Genomic DNA, 18,035 nt, shown 5'->3' on the forward strand with positions numbered 1-18,035 from the left:
CTCGTCTTCCTCCCCCCTCCCCCCTGCGCCCGCTTCCTCCTCCTCCCCATCCCCCACCTCCCCGTCCTCCTTCCTCCTCCTCCCCATCCCCCACCTCCCCCCTCCTCCCCTCCACCTCCCCGTCCTCCCCTCCACCTCCCCCTCCATCTCCCCGTCCTCCTCCTCCGCCTCCCCCCTCCTCCTCCGCCACCTCCTCTCACTCCTCTTCCCCCACCTCCCCGTCCTCCTTCCTCCTCCTCCCCATCCCCCACCTCCCCCTCCGCCTCCCCCCGCCTCCCCGTCCTCCTCCTCCGCCTCCCCCCTCCTCCTCCGCCGGCGAGGTGCTCGTTGCTCGGGAGATGGCCGGGGAGGTGCTTGAGGCGAGGTTTTTTGGGCGGAAGGGAGAAGCTGGCGGGTGTTTTGGAGGGGAAGAGCGGGGTGGGGGGGGGGTTTGGGGGGTGTAGAGAGCAATTTAGGTGAGGGGGTGGGAAGGGTGGGGGGTAATTTAGGAATTTTTAATTTTTTAGGGGTGTCCTTAGCAAATGGGGGGGGGTGTAGAGAGTATTTAATTTTTTTTTAATTTTTGGGGGGTGTCCTGAGCAATAGGGGGGGTGTATATAGAACCACCCGTGACTTTTTTATAATCTTTTCCTAATGGACAATAATGCCCTAAGCCTGACTCGACCTGTTCAGGGTAAGCGGATCGGCCGGATTGAAGAAAACCACATCATGCTAAGCTCGATCAGGAAAGTCAGCCCGACCCAATCTGTCAGGGTCCAATCTGATTTGAGAGGATACCCGCTTACTCAGTTAGATGTATGTGTGTCCCCTCTCCTGACAACTATAAATCCGTCCAACAAAATCACAGTTGTCATGTACTTTACTGTTGGTCGTGAGGTTGGCCCATCAGAGTAGTCTCACAAAGATATTTTGCTAGTAACCCCAATTAGTCATACGATGTTACCGTTCAAATTATAAAAGCTTCTAGATATCACCAAAACAAACTAATCTGAATACAATTTTGATAGCACGGCAGCAGCAATAACAATTAACAACCCAAATGCTTACCAAAGTAGACGGAAAAAAAAATCCACCATGGACCTTGGATGAAATCATCCTAGCACGTATCACATTAAGAAAAAAGAAAAAAGAAGAGAAAATAGAAGAGATTTTATTCATCTTAGGTGCACGGTGGACTTCGTCCACCTAATAATTGCCCCTCCAAAAAAAATGAGGTTAATTAAAATTAGTTGTTGAAAAAGAAGACCACATGTACGTTTCTTGCTCTGTTAAGTCCTATCTTTATCGCCTGTCCTCGTGTATGCAGTCAACATTAAAAGAAAAAAATGAAGAAAAAAGAAGAGATCAATTAATAGTTTCTCAATTTATATTTTATTTTTGCTTCTAGCGTTCATATTCCTATGAACATACAATCGAGAACAGTGCTGAAGTACATAAAATGATCAACTATTTCCAATCACAAACTCAAGAAAACCTGTAAATGACCAATCTATGAATGGGTGACGCACACTGGGGACCAGATCTGGAAGAACATTTCCGTGATCCAACTCAAGCACATCCAATGCACATTTTCTACAAATGGCCCCGTCACATTGTCAAAGCCAGGAGGGCTGCCATACAGGTGGTGAGAACCATGGAGTAAGATGCAACCCAACCTCGAGCTCCAAGATCCTGCAACCATAACCCCCAGAGCATTAGAGAGTTTTTAAGTCTGCAGCAAAGGGCATTGCGTTATGATTAGTAACAAAGTGGAAAAAAGAACTGCCAATATATGCTGCCATGTATATTAACAGCAGCAAGCAATTTAGTTCCCAGGTTAATTCACTCACAAACTTTCACAAGCCATAATATTCATATATCCATATCAGTAATTCTCAATCTACCTCTAACATATGCTCAACCCCTTCAGCACAAAACGGAGCTATAGCAAATACAATAATCTAAGTTCATCATTGGATTAGTTTCTGGTTTTTGTCATATCTAAATTACTTTCTCTGCTGCTTCTGACGTCTTTCACACCAATCATGCATTATCGCTTCCCAACTCTTTTAACTAACATGATCGGGTAAATAAATAAATAAATAATAAATAAATAAATGAAGAATGAAAGAAAAGAGGGAAATGACTTGGGGAATGGAATTCTGGCACAAACAAGTGCTGACAAGCCACATGTAAACATGACCTCAAACACTACTACTAACCGGTCCACATATGTAATGGCAATTTGAACAAAAGCATGTATCAATTAACAAATTTCTTGAGATCTTAACATATTGAAATGCTCTGGGAACAAAACAACATTCATATTATCAGCATCCCAAAACTAAAATAGGTATAGTTGAACCCAGCTCTGTATACTATCTCTAGTGGACAGACCATGAGATAACCTCTTCCCTTTCCATCACTTTCTAAGGTTATTTCAATATTTTAATGAGACCTTTGCTCCAAATAACTTACTCTCTAAAGAATCCCTAGTAAACTTCAATTAAAATGGGTCCATCAACGACTGTTTTTTTTAAACCCCTGAAAGAAGGTGTTATCATTACAACCTTAAATGCAATTAGAGGTACCAATATGTTAGGGTTGCCCCAAAAATACTTGAACCAAAAAACTCCAAGCTTTTGCTTGAAAATTTGGCCTTCTAGCCAAACCTAAGCTATAGCAATGGCATTCATCTCGAGGGCACCAAGAGGTCTCCAAACTTCCCTCACAAAGGAAAACCTATCTAAATATTATATTGATTAGCTATTTGTCTCGTAAAGGCTCGGCCAAGTTTAGATTGTCAGCTTAGGCTTAAAAATCTGGCCTCCAAGCAGCACGCAAGAAATGAAAACACATCTCGAGTCTTAGATACTATAAAGCCTAGTGCCTAGGGTAGACCAGGAGAGATCTATGACCTTTAGCAACTGCTTGACACATAAGGCTAAGATACTTTTTCTAGAACCACTCACTCCCCACCCAAGCCCACCCCAAATATACAAATTAACCAAAAAAATAAAAACAATCATGTCAACTTGAAGTGGTTGATCTTATGCACCAAGGATGACAGATGATCAATGAAATAAACTGCTGATAGAACATGTGCAGAAACTTGTGCACCATATAAGTTGATCCTGAGATGGTGGTTTCAAAAAGATGACTACATTACACCAAGTCATGTGAGGCATTTCAAGCCAATAAAGATATTGCTCCAAATACTATTCGCTGTGCTTCTAAGGCTAACATGTTGATAATGATTTTCAAGATTTGAAGGATAAGGTGACACATGAAATACAATACTGTCGAACTTGGGTATCAAGGATGACATGCAAGGTTTTAAAACCGGTATCAAAGGGTGCATTCGCTTTTTCCGAGCATCAACACATAGTATGGGATGTAGTCCCACGCTGACATCCTGTGTGCCAGTGCCCCTTTTTTGCCGGAATAATATGGTACCACTCGTACTGTCATGTTCTAGAGGTTTTTAAACCATGATGATGGGTGATCAATGAAATACTAACTCTTACGAACCTAGATGACAGGTGACTGATGAAAAAAAATGACTCTCATGCACAAAGGATGGCAGGTGCTCAATGAAATTCAATACAAAGTTTATGCACCAAGGATGATAATTAATCATCCACCCAGAAAAAGGATGACAAGTGATCAATGAAACACAACACAGTTGGAACTTGGGCAGAAACTTGTGCACCACATATCATAGGTCAACGACGTCAAATGCCATGCCAATTTTTCTCCGCCACTCGATCACTTTCTAAAACAAGGGAGTTTGGGAAAGAATGCATACAGATGTGATGATACGAACATCCCTGAAGTTGAGCTAAATGTTGTTAAGCAGACAATCAGATGTTTATAGAAAGGTTCTCAAATGATGGGCATGCCAATACTTTTCCAACTCAACAGAAAGATTAGCTTGGAAGCCCATGGAGTTTTAAACTAAGGAAATCCTAGAGAAATCATTTAGTGATCTCAATATGTGATGATATGAAGAGAAAAAAGTAAAGGACCTCTATTATATATGCACTTATGCATATACCAGCCTGAACCAGGTTTGAGCCGTGCCACATTTGGACATCAACTAAACATGCTAGCTCGAGCCGCATTCAGCTCGGACTCAGGCTTGACTCCTACAGCCCGAGGCCAGCCAATCTGACCCAACAAAGCATTAGATCCATGAATGATTGGAAAGGCATATTGGCTTTGAATTGTTAAAATCAGCAGTAGTTGTTGCTATGCAAATGCAGCTCTACGAGGGTAAAAGGTTAAGCAGAGAGAGAGGGGGTTCTGTCACTCTGGATTGCGATTGGGGAAAGGGAGATAGTGGGGGAAAGGAGCTGGGAGGGGCATATGATTCAGAATTGCCAATTGGCAGTGGTGAGAATGTGACTCAGCAGGGAAGACGAGGGGGGAAGGGGAACTAGGTTTCCACCGGATGGGGTTTAGCACTTGAGAAGAGAGTACAGGACCAGATAGTTCTGCTGTTGCGATGAGAGCTAGGACTCATAAATACATAAATTATATATATATACACACACACAAAAGTGATATTTGTAACTAATTTACTGTCAAGCATAGTCAGGCCAGGCCAATGTCAAATTAAGCGAACCCCAACCAACTTGATATCTGGTCAGGCCTCAATATACTTGGCCCAGCTGACAAGCCAAAAACCTTTACTCAAGCCTGTCCAAAATCAGGCCAGTCTAGTTAGGCTGCATAAGCTGAAAATGTCTTTCCAAGTTGAAGGTAGCCAAAGGCATACTTTGAATATAGTAGGTCTGCATAACATGGATCTCTTTCGTCTAAGTTATTTTCTCCAAGAATATGACATCAATCCTTAGAGTGACATCAGGTGGGAAAATAGCTGTAAAACTATAGTCAATCTTTCCAACTAATATATTTGACAACAATTTGCGGCCATCCCCATTTTTGTCACAAAAAGAAAAAACTAAATGGTGATGATGGCGGTTGCTTAGGAGCTGTCAAAGGATTGCCTACTCTAAGAGATATGCAGGATGTTTAGGAAGTTTTACTTGTAGTCACTTGTTAGACCTGCCAACACATTGTATATACCTTACCAAATATCTAGAGTTAATAGGAGGTAAATAAGTAACCAGATAAGTTAATAATTAGGGAGTTTCAACAAGACATGGAACAAATGTGCAAACACTTGTGCAATTAGAAAGATGACCATGAAATAACTATACTCCATCGTATGACTTGGTAAACTTTTGGAATTTCTATCATATTGAATAGTTGAAGAATAGAATAAGTGATACCTTCAAATACAAATTTGACTAGATAATAAGTGAAAAATGACATTTGTATCAAAGGTGCATGCCTACGAATGGCTTATCTTGCCTTTTGATCGAACAACACTCTCATCAAAATGATGACACAAGCATTATATCTATTGGTTGAAAAACTTTTATCTAAGTGCTTTGATGAATTATTTGTTTGTATGAACATCTTATAAGCATCTTAAGTACAATATTTAACAAATGATGACAGTTCTACATCAGGAGAAGCTTTTATATCAATTTGTAGAAAGTTCCCATTATATGCCTAAACATTTCTTTTCTGGTTTTTTTTTTTGTCATCTAGAGGCATCTAAGTGGACACATAGAAAGTTCAAGCCACTATTGAGTGGTTGTTCTGACAATAGATGAGGTGTATATATTTCACAGAGTAGCTATTTTCTATAACGAATTTGATTTCAACTCCCTAATAGAACTCATCAAGTTTGGCAAGAACAACCATTTGTTTAAACAAAGGATAAAAGCGATGTATTGAAGATATTCGTTCATAAGACAATTAAAGCACCTAATTTTTAGCCAGTAGATTTGACAAGTTTTTCAAGGTATCAGGCTACTATTAATTTGATGCTCGCATCAAGTTGTTTTACACAAAGACATCCGCTGGCATACTTCAGTGAAAAGTTCAACAATTCTATGTAGCAATTCTACATTTCTGGCCTTGAGTTTTATTTAGTGGCGAACCGGTACTGGCACCCATTCTGATTGGCTAGTGATACGGTATGATATGGCATCATGCCATTCTGTTCTGGCATGTACCGACAAAGAGAGAGCTGGCAAGGGAGGGAGGAAGAGGGAGGCAGAGGGCTAGAGGACCAGACGAGGCCGAAAGAGGGCTTTCGCATAGTTCTCCCTCTCTCTCTCCCTCCCATCCTCCCCATCCTCCCTCTCCCTCCCTCCCTCTCTCTCTTTTCCACTCTCTACTTCTTCCCCTTCCTTACAAGTTCTTCGAACTGAGGGGCGGAACCGTACCAGTCCACCCCTAATACGGCTCAGTACGTCCTAAATCGGGTAGTACAGCATTCTATGGCAGTGAAAATTATTGCAATATTGGTGACATCATTTCTTCTTAAGGAGTTTGTTTTAATCAGATTATGAGGCTTTCTATTATATTGAAGTCTCATAAGAAGTTGAATCATTACTCCTATGACTAATAAGAATTGTTTGGAACCATAGTATAGGGGTTGAAACTAGGGTCAATAATACTTCTGGTTGCTGAGCACATCTATTGTACGTCTCCTAAGGTAATTGAATTCGGAGATCTTAAGGGATCCTAATTATGAGATGAGGAGTATAGCAACATGGAGGTTGAAGTAGTTGACAGGGCTAACCAATTGACGGCATGAAGATGATCCCAAAAAAGCTCCGAAACTCTCTTTTTATGCACCAAATTGTGGCATAATATGGCAATATAATGCTTTTGAATGTAGATTAAAAAGTATTTGGATTTGGAAACAAGGATAAAACTTCCAAGAAAAACTCTTTTCACATGCCCCCCCTCGGGTGTATCATCAAAATATAGCACTCTTATATCCTAAGGCTGAGTCAAACTTATGAAAAATGTTTCCTAATGACAAATTTGCTACAACAAAAACTTTATGCCTGCAAGGATACGGCAGAAACTCCATTCATAAGGAGGGCTTTGTTTGCATAGACACTAGAAACAAGTTGGATTCGGAGCAGATCAGCATCTTCAATTGAAAGATGGATGATAGTTGATGAAGGAAGCTTAATATCAAGAAGAATAGAAATGGCATACTAATTTGCATATTCAAATAATTAATAGCATATCATGATTAGTTCTTCATTTCTGACATTCTTCTAGTTCTTTGTCTCCTCTCAAGGTTCATCAATATTCATTAAGAAAAAGAGAAAAGAAAAGTTCGGGTTTTGTTCATAGTGTATGATGACTATTCTAAATAGAATATCAGAGCAATAACTTAATAGTTTAAAGACAATACCAGTCAATTTATATTGTTAGTAAATTTAGTTGTAGCCAAAAAAAGCATTGGGTAAATAACTTCTAATCTATGCTAGTTAGAGGATCATTAAGGCAGTGAAAACACTCAAGACATTGGAAATCCATGAGATCGAGGAGAAAAGTTAAAAAAATCAATATCCACATTTATGATCATGATCTCAAGATTTCACTAGAGGTAAAAAGCAATAGTAGGTATGCCATACCGTGCCGAACCAGACGATATGGGGCATACCGTACCATACTTGTTCGGTACCGGTACGTGGTATAAAGGGATGCCGATATTCAGTATAGCGAATTGGCCTCCGCACTGGCCATACCGATACAGTAATAGGATGGCACCGGTACACAGCCTGGTACCAAGATGGCATATCTTAAGTAGTATTTTTTATAGCATTAGAATCAACTCTAAGGTGTAAACAAAGAACCCCATTTAGGATGCATACGGTATGTTACCCTAAGTTTATAACTATAAATTATGAATGATAATAATAATAATAATAATAAGAAAACTAACAACCTAGGAATTTATGGAACCAAAACTCATGTAACTCTTGGGAAAAAGTTGATGCTGTTTCACTCTAGGTAATGGCATGTCTATTGCCTAAAATGCTTGTCATTCCGGCTTGATAAACTAAGATACACTGATTGGGGGCACTTAATTTACCACATATTCCAAGAACTCCTGATCCATCCACCACTACAATAACATGTTCCTAATGCCTATCTCATATGCAATTAGGCAAACATCAGATATGGCTCTAAACATGAATTATTGCAAAACAAGGATTCATAGAGACAACTAAATAGTTTGAACAACCTTTTGAAGTTGGAGATATTTTGGACCATGAATATCAAAAGTATGCTTTTGGTGTTTGTAATCAAAATATTAAATTAAATTTAGTCATGCCTATGTATTTCAAAATTATCTCAAAAAGTGTAAAAACTACGCATGTCATACCAATGTTGGCACCCAAGATTTGCAATTTCGCAATATCTATCATGTACTGACAGCACACCCTCGTATCTAATCACAGTTCATCAAAACAGATGGTGCTCCCCATATGAATCATTATGGGGAGGTATGGCATGCAATATGGGGCGGTAAAACTTGTGGTACAGGGCATTATGGTTAGCATTTTAAACCCTTGTCAGTACCCACTACAAGTCAGCATGCCACCTATTGAATCCATTTTCCTTTTTGATATTAAATTCTTTTAGGTATCTTTTAAAATTTTCTGCTTCAACATGGAAGAACGACACATGGAATGGTTGGTAGAACATGGTACATGTTGGAGGCACCTATTTATGCATCTTTGGGCTAATCACAAGCTGAAAATCTGAGTTTTTTAGAAAATTTTGATTTGTTAAGATCTCCTCAATATTTGACCAGTGTTTAGTTCATCAGTAATACAATTAGAAAGGATTGGTCAATGTTTTGATTGAGTCGGATTTCTTTTTAGATTTGGGTCGAAAATTCAACTTGATGATATATGGCATTAAGAAATTCTTAATTTGTAAGGATTATGATTGGGGTCATTTAGATATCTCTTATATGAGACTGAGGGCAGATCCAAACATTGAGATTCAAATTTCAAATGCTGATTTTTGAAGAGTCTTGATGTCAATTCCATGATCACCTCTTGTTCCTTTTTCTTCTCCTACTCATATCTTCTTCCTTCTCTTTCCCTCAAGAAGCATCATGCAACCCTAACCTCAAGGCAACATTTGTTTGATATTAGACAATCATTGTTAGGGTAATCATCTTACCAAAACTGTGGTCATACAGAACATAGAAGGTGAAAACCTAAGGGATGCTTGGGAGAAAACTACTGGAAAAGGAGAAGGAAAAAGTAAAACAAGATTAACTAGTTTAGAGCTTTTAAAAATGGTAAAATATATAGCAGCTGTTAAACCCACTGTTGAGGCTGCTATTCAGTCAGATGATGACAAAATACGACCAAATGGCATTTGAAGATCCATATTCTACAGATATGGAGAGCACAATCCAATTGTGATAAGTCGAACAACTGAAAACACAATTTTCGAAGATTTGCCAGCTGATGATGCTACTTTCAATCACGCAAGTTGTGAAATTAATGACTGAAGATCCACCAAATAAAGATCAACCAGTTGCAAATGATTTGGGTAAAGATATAGGATAAACAAATTGCTCATTGAAAAATCAGTAATAAAATAATTGCTTCAATAGTTCAATATATGTTTCGGTGTCAGCCAAGGATACTTGTATATAAGAGTAAGTGATGATCAGAAAACTATAATCAAAAGAAAGATATTTTTTAATTTAAAGAAAATTTTTTGGTTACCCACATTTCTCTCTTCTTTCTTTTCTTTCTTCTCCGTGTTTTTCCTTTGGTTTGCATTTCTCAAACCAAATATCCTGTAATGCTATCCTCAGGACTATATCATTTCTTTGTTTGCCAAAGGTAAGGCCAAGATTTTTTTAACCTCTCATAATGTATATTTGCTAATCCATGTAAGTTAAGCTTGAGATTGAATGTATGTTACGCTTGAGATTGCTGACATCTAGGCTGCTTCCATTATTCATGGTGACATGACAAAACAAATAGCTTAAAGTGCAGTTCGCATATAAGATCCTACAAAGACAGAGAGAATCCCAAGGGCAACCATGATGTACTTGAAATGCGACCAAGACACAACAATTTACCAAGCAGAATTTTGAATGTACCCCTAACCTCTTGCTTTGGCAGTTGCAGCTGGAGTTGAACAGTTTACCAATCTTTGAATGCAGAATGAGTTGGGCATGCCTGACACTCTTGTCCTTGGTGTGCCCACATGCTCTACATATGAGCTTGCTTGTGCCACAAGCCTTGTACATGAAGTGCAAACCTCCTTGGGTTATGGGCCTAGTTTGCATGCATGCTTCATGTTTAACCCACAATTCTTTCAAATATACTTTTATCTAAAACTCTTTTAGTCATAATATGCTTATTGTTGTTTCTAATTTGCAGGCAATGATTACTTTCGCATGCTATTAAATGATGATCTAGCTGACTTAGAATGCAAGACCTGTTTGGATGAGTCAAAAGTGTAGTGTTCTGAAGTATGCCTCTTTATTAGGAAAAAGAAGATTTGTTGAGTGCTTAAGTATTCATTGAAAGTTCTTCGCATCTATTTATGTTGACATGCTTTTGTCTTTGGAGTGATACACAAAGCATTTACCATATAGGACAGTACATCACTATAGTGAGCAAGCAATTTTCACACAACACGATACTTTAGATTTTTCCGATGCCTAAAAGCAACTCTTTACTAGCATACTGCAACAAAGTAGCTTAAGGCTTACAAGAACACTCAATCAAGCAAATTCAACATACCTAGTGCATTACAATGAACATTTTCATGCATTGTTCGCTGTACCGGTGCGTACAGTTCCATATCGAGGATATCATACTGTACCGATATTGAACTGAGACTTGGTACGGAAGGCATACTGAGCCTTAGCATGCTAAGCCGACCTTCGTATGCCAATACTTTATCGGCGTTGTATCGGTATGGGGTCCAATATTCAAATGGTGAACCTTGCCTTCAAGCATAATGCACAAGATAATAGTTGGCTATTTAAGGCATAATTAAAGAGAAAGATCTTATGTATGTATGTAGCTATGTATGGTTGCATGTATTTATGGATGGATGTAAGTAACATGCCCAAGGGTCATTATTACTCACCACTACACTACAATAATATAATGTTCAAGCAGTTTCAATTTTGGTTACAACTAGAAGCATTTTGTATATAGAATATTAACTCAAAAACTTAAAGCATGCCTAATGTTATCATCATTCATCATTACACTATGATAGGATAACGTTCAAGCAGTTCCTGTTTAGGTTACAACTACAAGCATTTTGTATACCAAAAGAGAAGTTAGGTCTCCTAGTTTCCAAATAACAGCAAAGGTCACTTGAGAGCTTACAAGTTTTAGATATGTTGCATACCTTCAAAGATAAAAGAGATCGAGATGCACCTGAAGGCTTCAGTCCCCGAAAACCAATATTGTACGCAATGCTCCCATCAGCCTTGAACAGTCCAAAATGTCTCTCAGATGCTGGTCCAGGCTTCAAATTCTCATTAAACAAGGCAAAGCAATATGCCTTAACCGCAATCTTTGGCCTGAGTGGAGTCCCTTTCTTCTTGAAAAGCCGCTTACGCAGATTGAAATTGTAAGTCCTTGCATTCTGAACTGTAGCTCCTGCTTCATTTTCATCCCCAGCTGAAGCCCAACCTGTCTCTGCAACCAGGACCTCCATCTTCTCATAGCCAGCAGCTTCCAGAGCAGCATAAGCTGCATCTATCTGAGCATCCAACATGTTGTTATAGTGCAGACTGGTCTTTGCATCATAAATTCCAGAGTTTGACTTAAAGAGGGCATAGTTAATATCAATATGCTCAGGATCACTTTTGTAAGCCAAAAATGGATAGGCATTGACATAGAAGGGAGCACCAGTCCGTGAAAAGAAGTCCAAGAGCGGCTTCATGTATACAATGACGCTTTCCTTAAAAGTGCATGATGATGGTGGATAAGAATTAGCAAACACGCCCTCTGAATGAGGTGTTGAGACCTCAATAAGATCTGTCAATTGAAGCCTTTCAAGAGCACTGTACACATTTGTGATAGCACCTAATAATGCTTCTGCCAGTGCTTGATCCGTCCCTCCCAACACTTCATTCCCCACAGCAATCCCTCGGATATGCGTATCAGGCAGAAAGGGTTGCACATTTTCCTTGAGCCACTCCATTGCCCGGTCTTCATTCACGCTCATGTCTGTAACATATTCATTAGGAATTGACACGACCAGTTCAAGCCCAGACCCTTTGAACGCGTTGAGGACACTGTGATCAGCATCATAGATTCGAACATTCTTTATCTTTGCTGCTTTCAAAAGTATGACAACATTCTCAGGTGGAGGAATGTTGTCAGCGATCCTACCATAGTTTATGCCATAAGTTCCAGTAAATGCCTGGACCGTCACAGGGCCTGCACAAAAACAGAAACAGCTCAGTAACCGGCAGACAGTTCATATAACATCATGACCAGAGATTCTAATCCGCATGTTAGGCTGAAAAAAGATAACCTGCAGGGATTTTGATCACTTATCTGATATCTCAAATTTAACAAATTTTCCATCGGACCATGAAGAGGTACAATTAAGTGATTGCGTCAAAGAACACAACAAAATACAGATCAATCCTTTTTTTGTTTTTTAACCATTTCACCCAACTATTGATACATACACAAAACCTCTCATGAGACATTCTCTATCTATAAATTGGCGGTGACCGTCCCAGGCAGCCTTTTAGCCAAGGTGGTGAGCAGAGAGATGAGGTCTAATAAATAAATAAATAAAATATACAGGCCTTCAATCAATTTGGAAAGAAGAAAAAAAAAATCCTTCAGCAGATTAAATGAAAGAGATCCCAAAATTCAGTCGTTGAAAGCATCACGCGTTGAATTTAAACTTAATAAGAACAATCAGTCATGATATGCAAATGGGGATTCAAAGAACGACATGGAAGAGTGCCGTCTGAGATGCGAGAGGAACCTGTCATGAAAGGTGGTGGGTACTAGAAGAGAAGAAGGAAGAGGATGAAAGACGGAGAGAGGTTCTCAGGTGATCAGAATCAGGACATCAAGATCAAGAAACCTCTCAAAATCTTGAACCTATGGGATACGTGCACCTGCAGGGGTCCGTGTAGAGCAGGAATGCACTTTCGGGACGATGTCAAGAAGAAGGGAGGGAGAAAGTTTTGAAATTTCAATAGAAAGAAAGAAAGAAAGAAAAGGGCGAAAGATGGTGGAAAGAAAAAGGCAGGGGTAAGTACAAGGAGATAAGGAACGAGTTATACCGCAAAAGATGATAGGCATGGCTGGCGGCAAAAAGGCGCAGAGACAAGGAGAGAGTTATACCGTGAGAAGCAAGGACGAGGAGGAGGCAGCGGCAAACGAAGAGGAGCAGCCCAGACATCATCTTCGTTTCCTTCTTCTTCTCGTTGTGCGGAAGAGGGAGAGGGCGGCGAAGCTGGCGGCGGGAGAAGAAAAAGAACAGGAGGAGGGGGCAGGGGATGACGATGATGAGGATTGTGATGAGAAGAGCGAGCGCAGTGGAGGAAGATGCCATGTGGGGTAAGGAAAGCGGGAGGAGAAAGGGCGTTGCTTGTTCCCGAGGCATGCCATAGACCAGATTCTTTAACCAACCACGGCTACCTCCTCTTCCCCTCCCAACGCACCACCACAACCACGGCAACCCCCGGTGGAAGGAAAGTAAAGAACCCACTCACCACCCGCAGAGAGAGAGAAATGAAGAGAGACAAGAACCGAATAGATTCCTTCTCCCTCCCCCTTCCCTCGTCCTCCCGCAGGGGCCAAGCTCCACTCAGTTACTTGTGGCTGCCTGCCTCCCCCTCTTAGCATCCTCCGCACCCCTCCCTCTCTCTCGCCCTCTCTCTTTCGAGGCCTCTCGGTTTGTTGTCGTGCTATGCCAGACTCTCTGTTTTTCTTCTTTTTTAATCCTTTACGTGGCTCTGCGGAAAAAAGCGACGGCCTCGGCCGGCTGTGGCTGCGGGAGAGCAACCGAAAAAAGAAGGATTCTTTGACGAAGACTATAAGAAAACGAACCGTGTACCGCCTTCTCTACCGTCCCGCGTTGGAGTGCGAGGGCCTCCCGGACTAATATATGATATCGAAATATAACTCGGCATGCTATAATAATTATTGATAATATTATAATATAACAACTTAACTATATAATGATATATTATTTGTTATTGATAAATAACTATTATTTATTATATGGCAATGAAATTAATATTCCATTATTCTTGACATGATATAATATTAAACTATAATATTTCTATACTATTCTCATGTATATTAGTATTATATAATATTGCTAAAATAATATATTCATGTTTAATGTTTCACGTTAATTTTTTTTAATATTAACCTTGTAATATCATGTCATTATATATGCTATTTTAATATAAGATCATATGTAAAATTCTAATAATATATTATGTAGATATCTATTAATATAGTAACGATCCAAGAGAATCATATGACTTGTCATGGATCAATGTGGCTATAATTTTGGAAAGTCATAATTTTTAATATAAGAAAATAGAACTTTAAACAAAGTTGAAGTAGAAGTTGGTATCAAACTTTTATCTAGATTTAAATTTTTAAAAAAATTGTTACTATTTTGATAATTTTTGTCATTTTGTCATTTTTTTTAATTTGGACTAAACTTCACTAGCATAAAAAAATCATTTTCTTCTAATTAAAAAATTCAAATGAAATAAGAAAGACCTCATTCTATAAATACATGGCATATGCTATGATTTCGAAGAAAGGGAATAAAGGAAGTAAAAGCGAAGATTATAAAGTTTACTTTTCTTCCTTCCTTCTTTTTGAATGAATCAAATATAATAAAATATTATTATTTAATATTAACATAGTATTTAACATATTAATATTATAATATAAAAATATCACTATAGATATATTTTGTCTTTATGGTGTTCATTAAATAATATAATGTGCCATAATACTATAAGTATAATATACAATACTATTCCTTAATATTGATATAATATTAAGGTATTAATATAAATCATAAAATGTCATAACACTGTGTTGTTATAATTTATGATATATAATGTACAATGTTATTCAACAATATTGTTATTATTTTTTGAGGGAAGATATTAATATATTTATGAAATATTATCATATAGATTATTTTTTTTCATTTCATAAGAATATGAATGTTATTTTCCAATTTTTAGCTTATTTCAAAATTTTTGATAACCAAACAAAATCTACCTGGCATAGCTTTCCTCACCTTTTTGTTTAGACTCCCACCAAACACCATCACTTGGACTCCCATAAACTAAACTCCCAGCCAAATCGAATCTACATTAAGAAGCTAAAATCAGCCAGGAGGAGGAGGAGGAGGAAGGAGGGAAGGGTGGTCGAGATTTTGAGGGAAACGGAGTGGAAAATTATAGGGAAGAAATTAAGGATATTCATGAATATTGATATTTTATATTATTCAAATTTTCAGGTCAAGACAGGTCGGGCTATTCTTTTAACTCCAACGTGGTCCAAATTCTAGAACCTGAAAATTTTGGGCCAATCTGACCTGGCGAGCCAAGATCCCAATCCCAAAGCTGCCAAATATCAGGTCTAGTAGGTTGGATCTGGTCTAGTTGCAACTCTACAGTCGACAATTTAACATCAGACAGCAAAAACAGTTGTGATGCGGGATTTGCACCCCGTCACCAGCATAGTCCCCACCGATTCGAGCAGTGGAAGAGAAAGTGTCCCTCAGAAGGTATTGTCCGCTTTGGGTCAGATTCGGGGGTCGAGCGTACCCGGAGCCCTCCTCACGGCGCCTCACGGTTTTGCCCCACAAAAGGCGCCTCCTGAGGGAAGGGTTATTGAGCCCCCCATTATATGGTATAGACCTTCCCGCTACACGGTCGATGTGGGACTAAATTCGGGGAACCCCCCATAACACAGCCCCCCCAGCGGAGAGGTCCTGTGCCCGGATCGGCTCCTTACTGGATAGGCGGAGGTTCAGGCCTTTCCTCTAGCGCCATCTGATGCGGGATTTGCACCCCGTCACCAGCATAGTCCCCACCGATCCGAGCAGCGGGAGAGAAAGTGTCCCTCAGAAGGTATTGTCCGCTTTGGGTCCGATTCGGGGGTCGAGCGTACCCGGAGCCCTCCTCACGGTGCCTCACGGTTTTGTCCCACAAAAGGCGCCTCCTGAGGGAAGGGTTATTGAGCCCCCCATTATATGGCACTGACCTTCCCGCTATACGGTTGATGTGGGACTAAATTCGGGGAACCCCTCGTAACACAGCCCCCCCTTTCCCCCGGGTTCCCCGAATTTAGTCCCACATCGACCGTGTAGCGGGAAGGTCTGTGCCATATAATGGGGGGCTCAATAACCCTTCCCTCAGGAGGCGCCTTTTGTGGGGCAAAACCGTGAGGCGCCGTGAGGAGAGCTCCCGGTACGCTCGACCCCCGAATCGGACCCAAAGCGGACAATACCTTCTGAGGGACACTTTCTCTCCTGCTGCTCGGATCGGTGGGGACTATGCTGGTGACGGGGTGCAAATCCCGCATCAGATGGCGCTATAAGGAGGGCCTGAACCTCCGCCTATCCAGTAAGGAGCCGACCCGGGCACAGGACTTCCCCGCTAGGGGGGCTGTGTTACGGGGGGTTCCCCGAATTTAGTCCTACATCGACCGTGTAGCGGAAAGGTCTGTGCCATATAATGGGGGGCTCAATAATCCTTCCCTCAGGAGGCGCCTTTTGTGGGGCAAAACCGTGAGGCGCCGTGAGGAGGGCTCCGGGTACGCTCGACTTCGAATCGGACCCAAAGCGGACAATACCTTCTGAGGGACACTTTCTCTTCCGCTGCTCGGATCGGTAGGGACTTTACTGGTGACGGGGTGCAAATCCCGCATCAGATGGCGCTATAATTTAGTCCCACATCGGCTAGTAGTGAAAAGATTCCGTGCCTTAAATAGGGGGTGGAAATCCTTTCCTCTCGAGGGCCCTTTTGTGGGACAAAACCGTGAGAAGGGCTCCGGTACGCTCGACCCCCAAAGCGGACAATACCTCGAGAGGAACACGGTCCTCTTTCTCTGCTAGCTTAATGTGGGCTAGGCTGTTGTGTGAGGCTCCGGCAGAATGCCGTCCCCGCAACAAGTTGGATTTTTTTACAGGTTTTATATTGGATGCCAATAGAATGCTGACTACGGGTAGGAGATGGGACTGAAAGCGAATTACTCCTGAACCATGGATATAGCAGTTTCAAGTTACATCAGATGTTGCAAACGAACGCGTATCTTGTAAAGTTGCAGTAAGTGTGGCCAGTCACAAGACCAACTAGTTACCCAAAGTCTGTGGATCTGGTTGAGATCAATTATAAAGGTATGTAACAAATATAGTGCATCAAAAAAGAAGAAGAGAGTTTTATTTTTATTTTTATTTTTATTTTTATTTTTTTAGGGAGAGGAGATGGGGAGGGAGGGAAACCCATTTGCGCGCACCTAGATTCAGATTTTTCAGGCGAGATACGCCACTAAGAATCAAACCTAGCATCTTTAGTTAATCGAAAGTGGGGTGCGGGGCGGTATTAGAGTGAGCCTCATTTATAAGCAGATGACGGTATCATCTTACAACTGAGAGAATGGGTTTACCTCGTCATCGGTGCAAACACAACCCACACATGGACGGTGATGGCGGAGTCCGCGCGGATGATGCGCATTCAGTGTTGCATGCAAGGTACATGGCATCACGCAAGGGCCCCACATCACGCTCCGCACATGGCTGTGATCACCATAGGTAGCGGCTAGCAAGCAAAACCAGATCCCACTTGCTCTTGTTTAACCATACCACTGCGTTCTGGATCGCCTCACGCTTTGCTCCCTGCCTGCTCTCCTACCCAATGGCTGCCTCCAAGAGTTTCACAATCGCCACATATTTGCACGTAACATACCACTCATCGATTTGCTGTAGGGTGAGAAGCACCTTTAATCCGATTCGCACATTCGCTACCAGAACGCATTCTTTCAGCGTCTGGTTTATCACCAGCCTCCTTTTTTTATACCATTTTTCCAGTCTCCCAATTCTGTTTTCCACCTCACCCATAGGTACAACTGTACAAGCTGTCGCTTCAGGCATCT

General features: G+C 40.7%; 1 protein-coding gene across 2 annotated transcripts; it reads right to left on the minus strand.

The window, feature by feature from the left end:
* Positions 1-1,342: 1,342 nt before the first annotated feature.
* Positions 1,343-13,811, minus strand: LOC103708738 (glucan endo-1,3-beta-glucosidase 14-like). Of its 2 annotated transcripts, none has more exons than XM_008793797.6 (3): positions 13,242-13,811; positions 11,272-12,311; positions 1,343-1,671 (listed from the first exon to the last, which is right to left on the minus strand). In XM_008793797.6, exons 1-3 carry the CDS (start codon positions 13,501-13,503, stop codon positions 1,588-1,590), a joined length of 1,386 nt encoding a protein of 461 aa, XP_008792019.1. In that variant the 5' UTR covers positions 13,504-13,811; the 3' UTR covers positions 1,343-1,587. The 2 variants fall into 2 exon arrangements, with proteins under 2 accessions (XP_008792019.1, XP_008792018.2); XM_008793796.6 differs by having other exon boundaries at positions 11,301-12,311; positions 13,242-13,709.
* Between the last annotated feature and the right edge of the window lie 4,224 nt (positions 13,812-18,035).

Source organism: Phoenix dactylifera, chromosome 5 (genome assembly GCF_051530095.1).
Source record: "Phoenix dactylifera cultivar Ajwa chromosome 5, Ajwa_hap1_PhDact_Kaust_v1.1, whole genome shotgun sequence".
Taxonomy (NCBI): domain Eukaryota; kingdom Viridiplantae; phylum Streptophyta; class Magnoliopsida; order Arecales; family Arecaceae; genus Phoenix; species Phoenix dactylifera.

Bases quoted from the DNA above. Each gene is read 5' to 3' on its own strand.
- LOC103708738 (XM_008793796.6), bottom strand. From the start codon at position 13,503: ATGCCTCGGGAACAAGCAACGCCCTTTCTCCTCCCGCTTTCCTTACCC. The intron at 12,312-13,241 runs GTATAACTCTCT...GTTTTTGTGCAG, and splicing joins CCTCGTCCTTGCTTCTCACG to GCCCTGTGACGGTCCAGGCA. The intron at 1,672-11,300 runs GTGCATCTCGAT...TTATGGTTGCAG, and splicing joins TCGGGGACTGAAGCCTTCAG to GATCTTGGAGCTCGAGGTTG.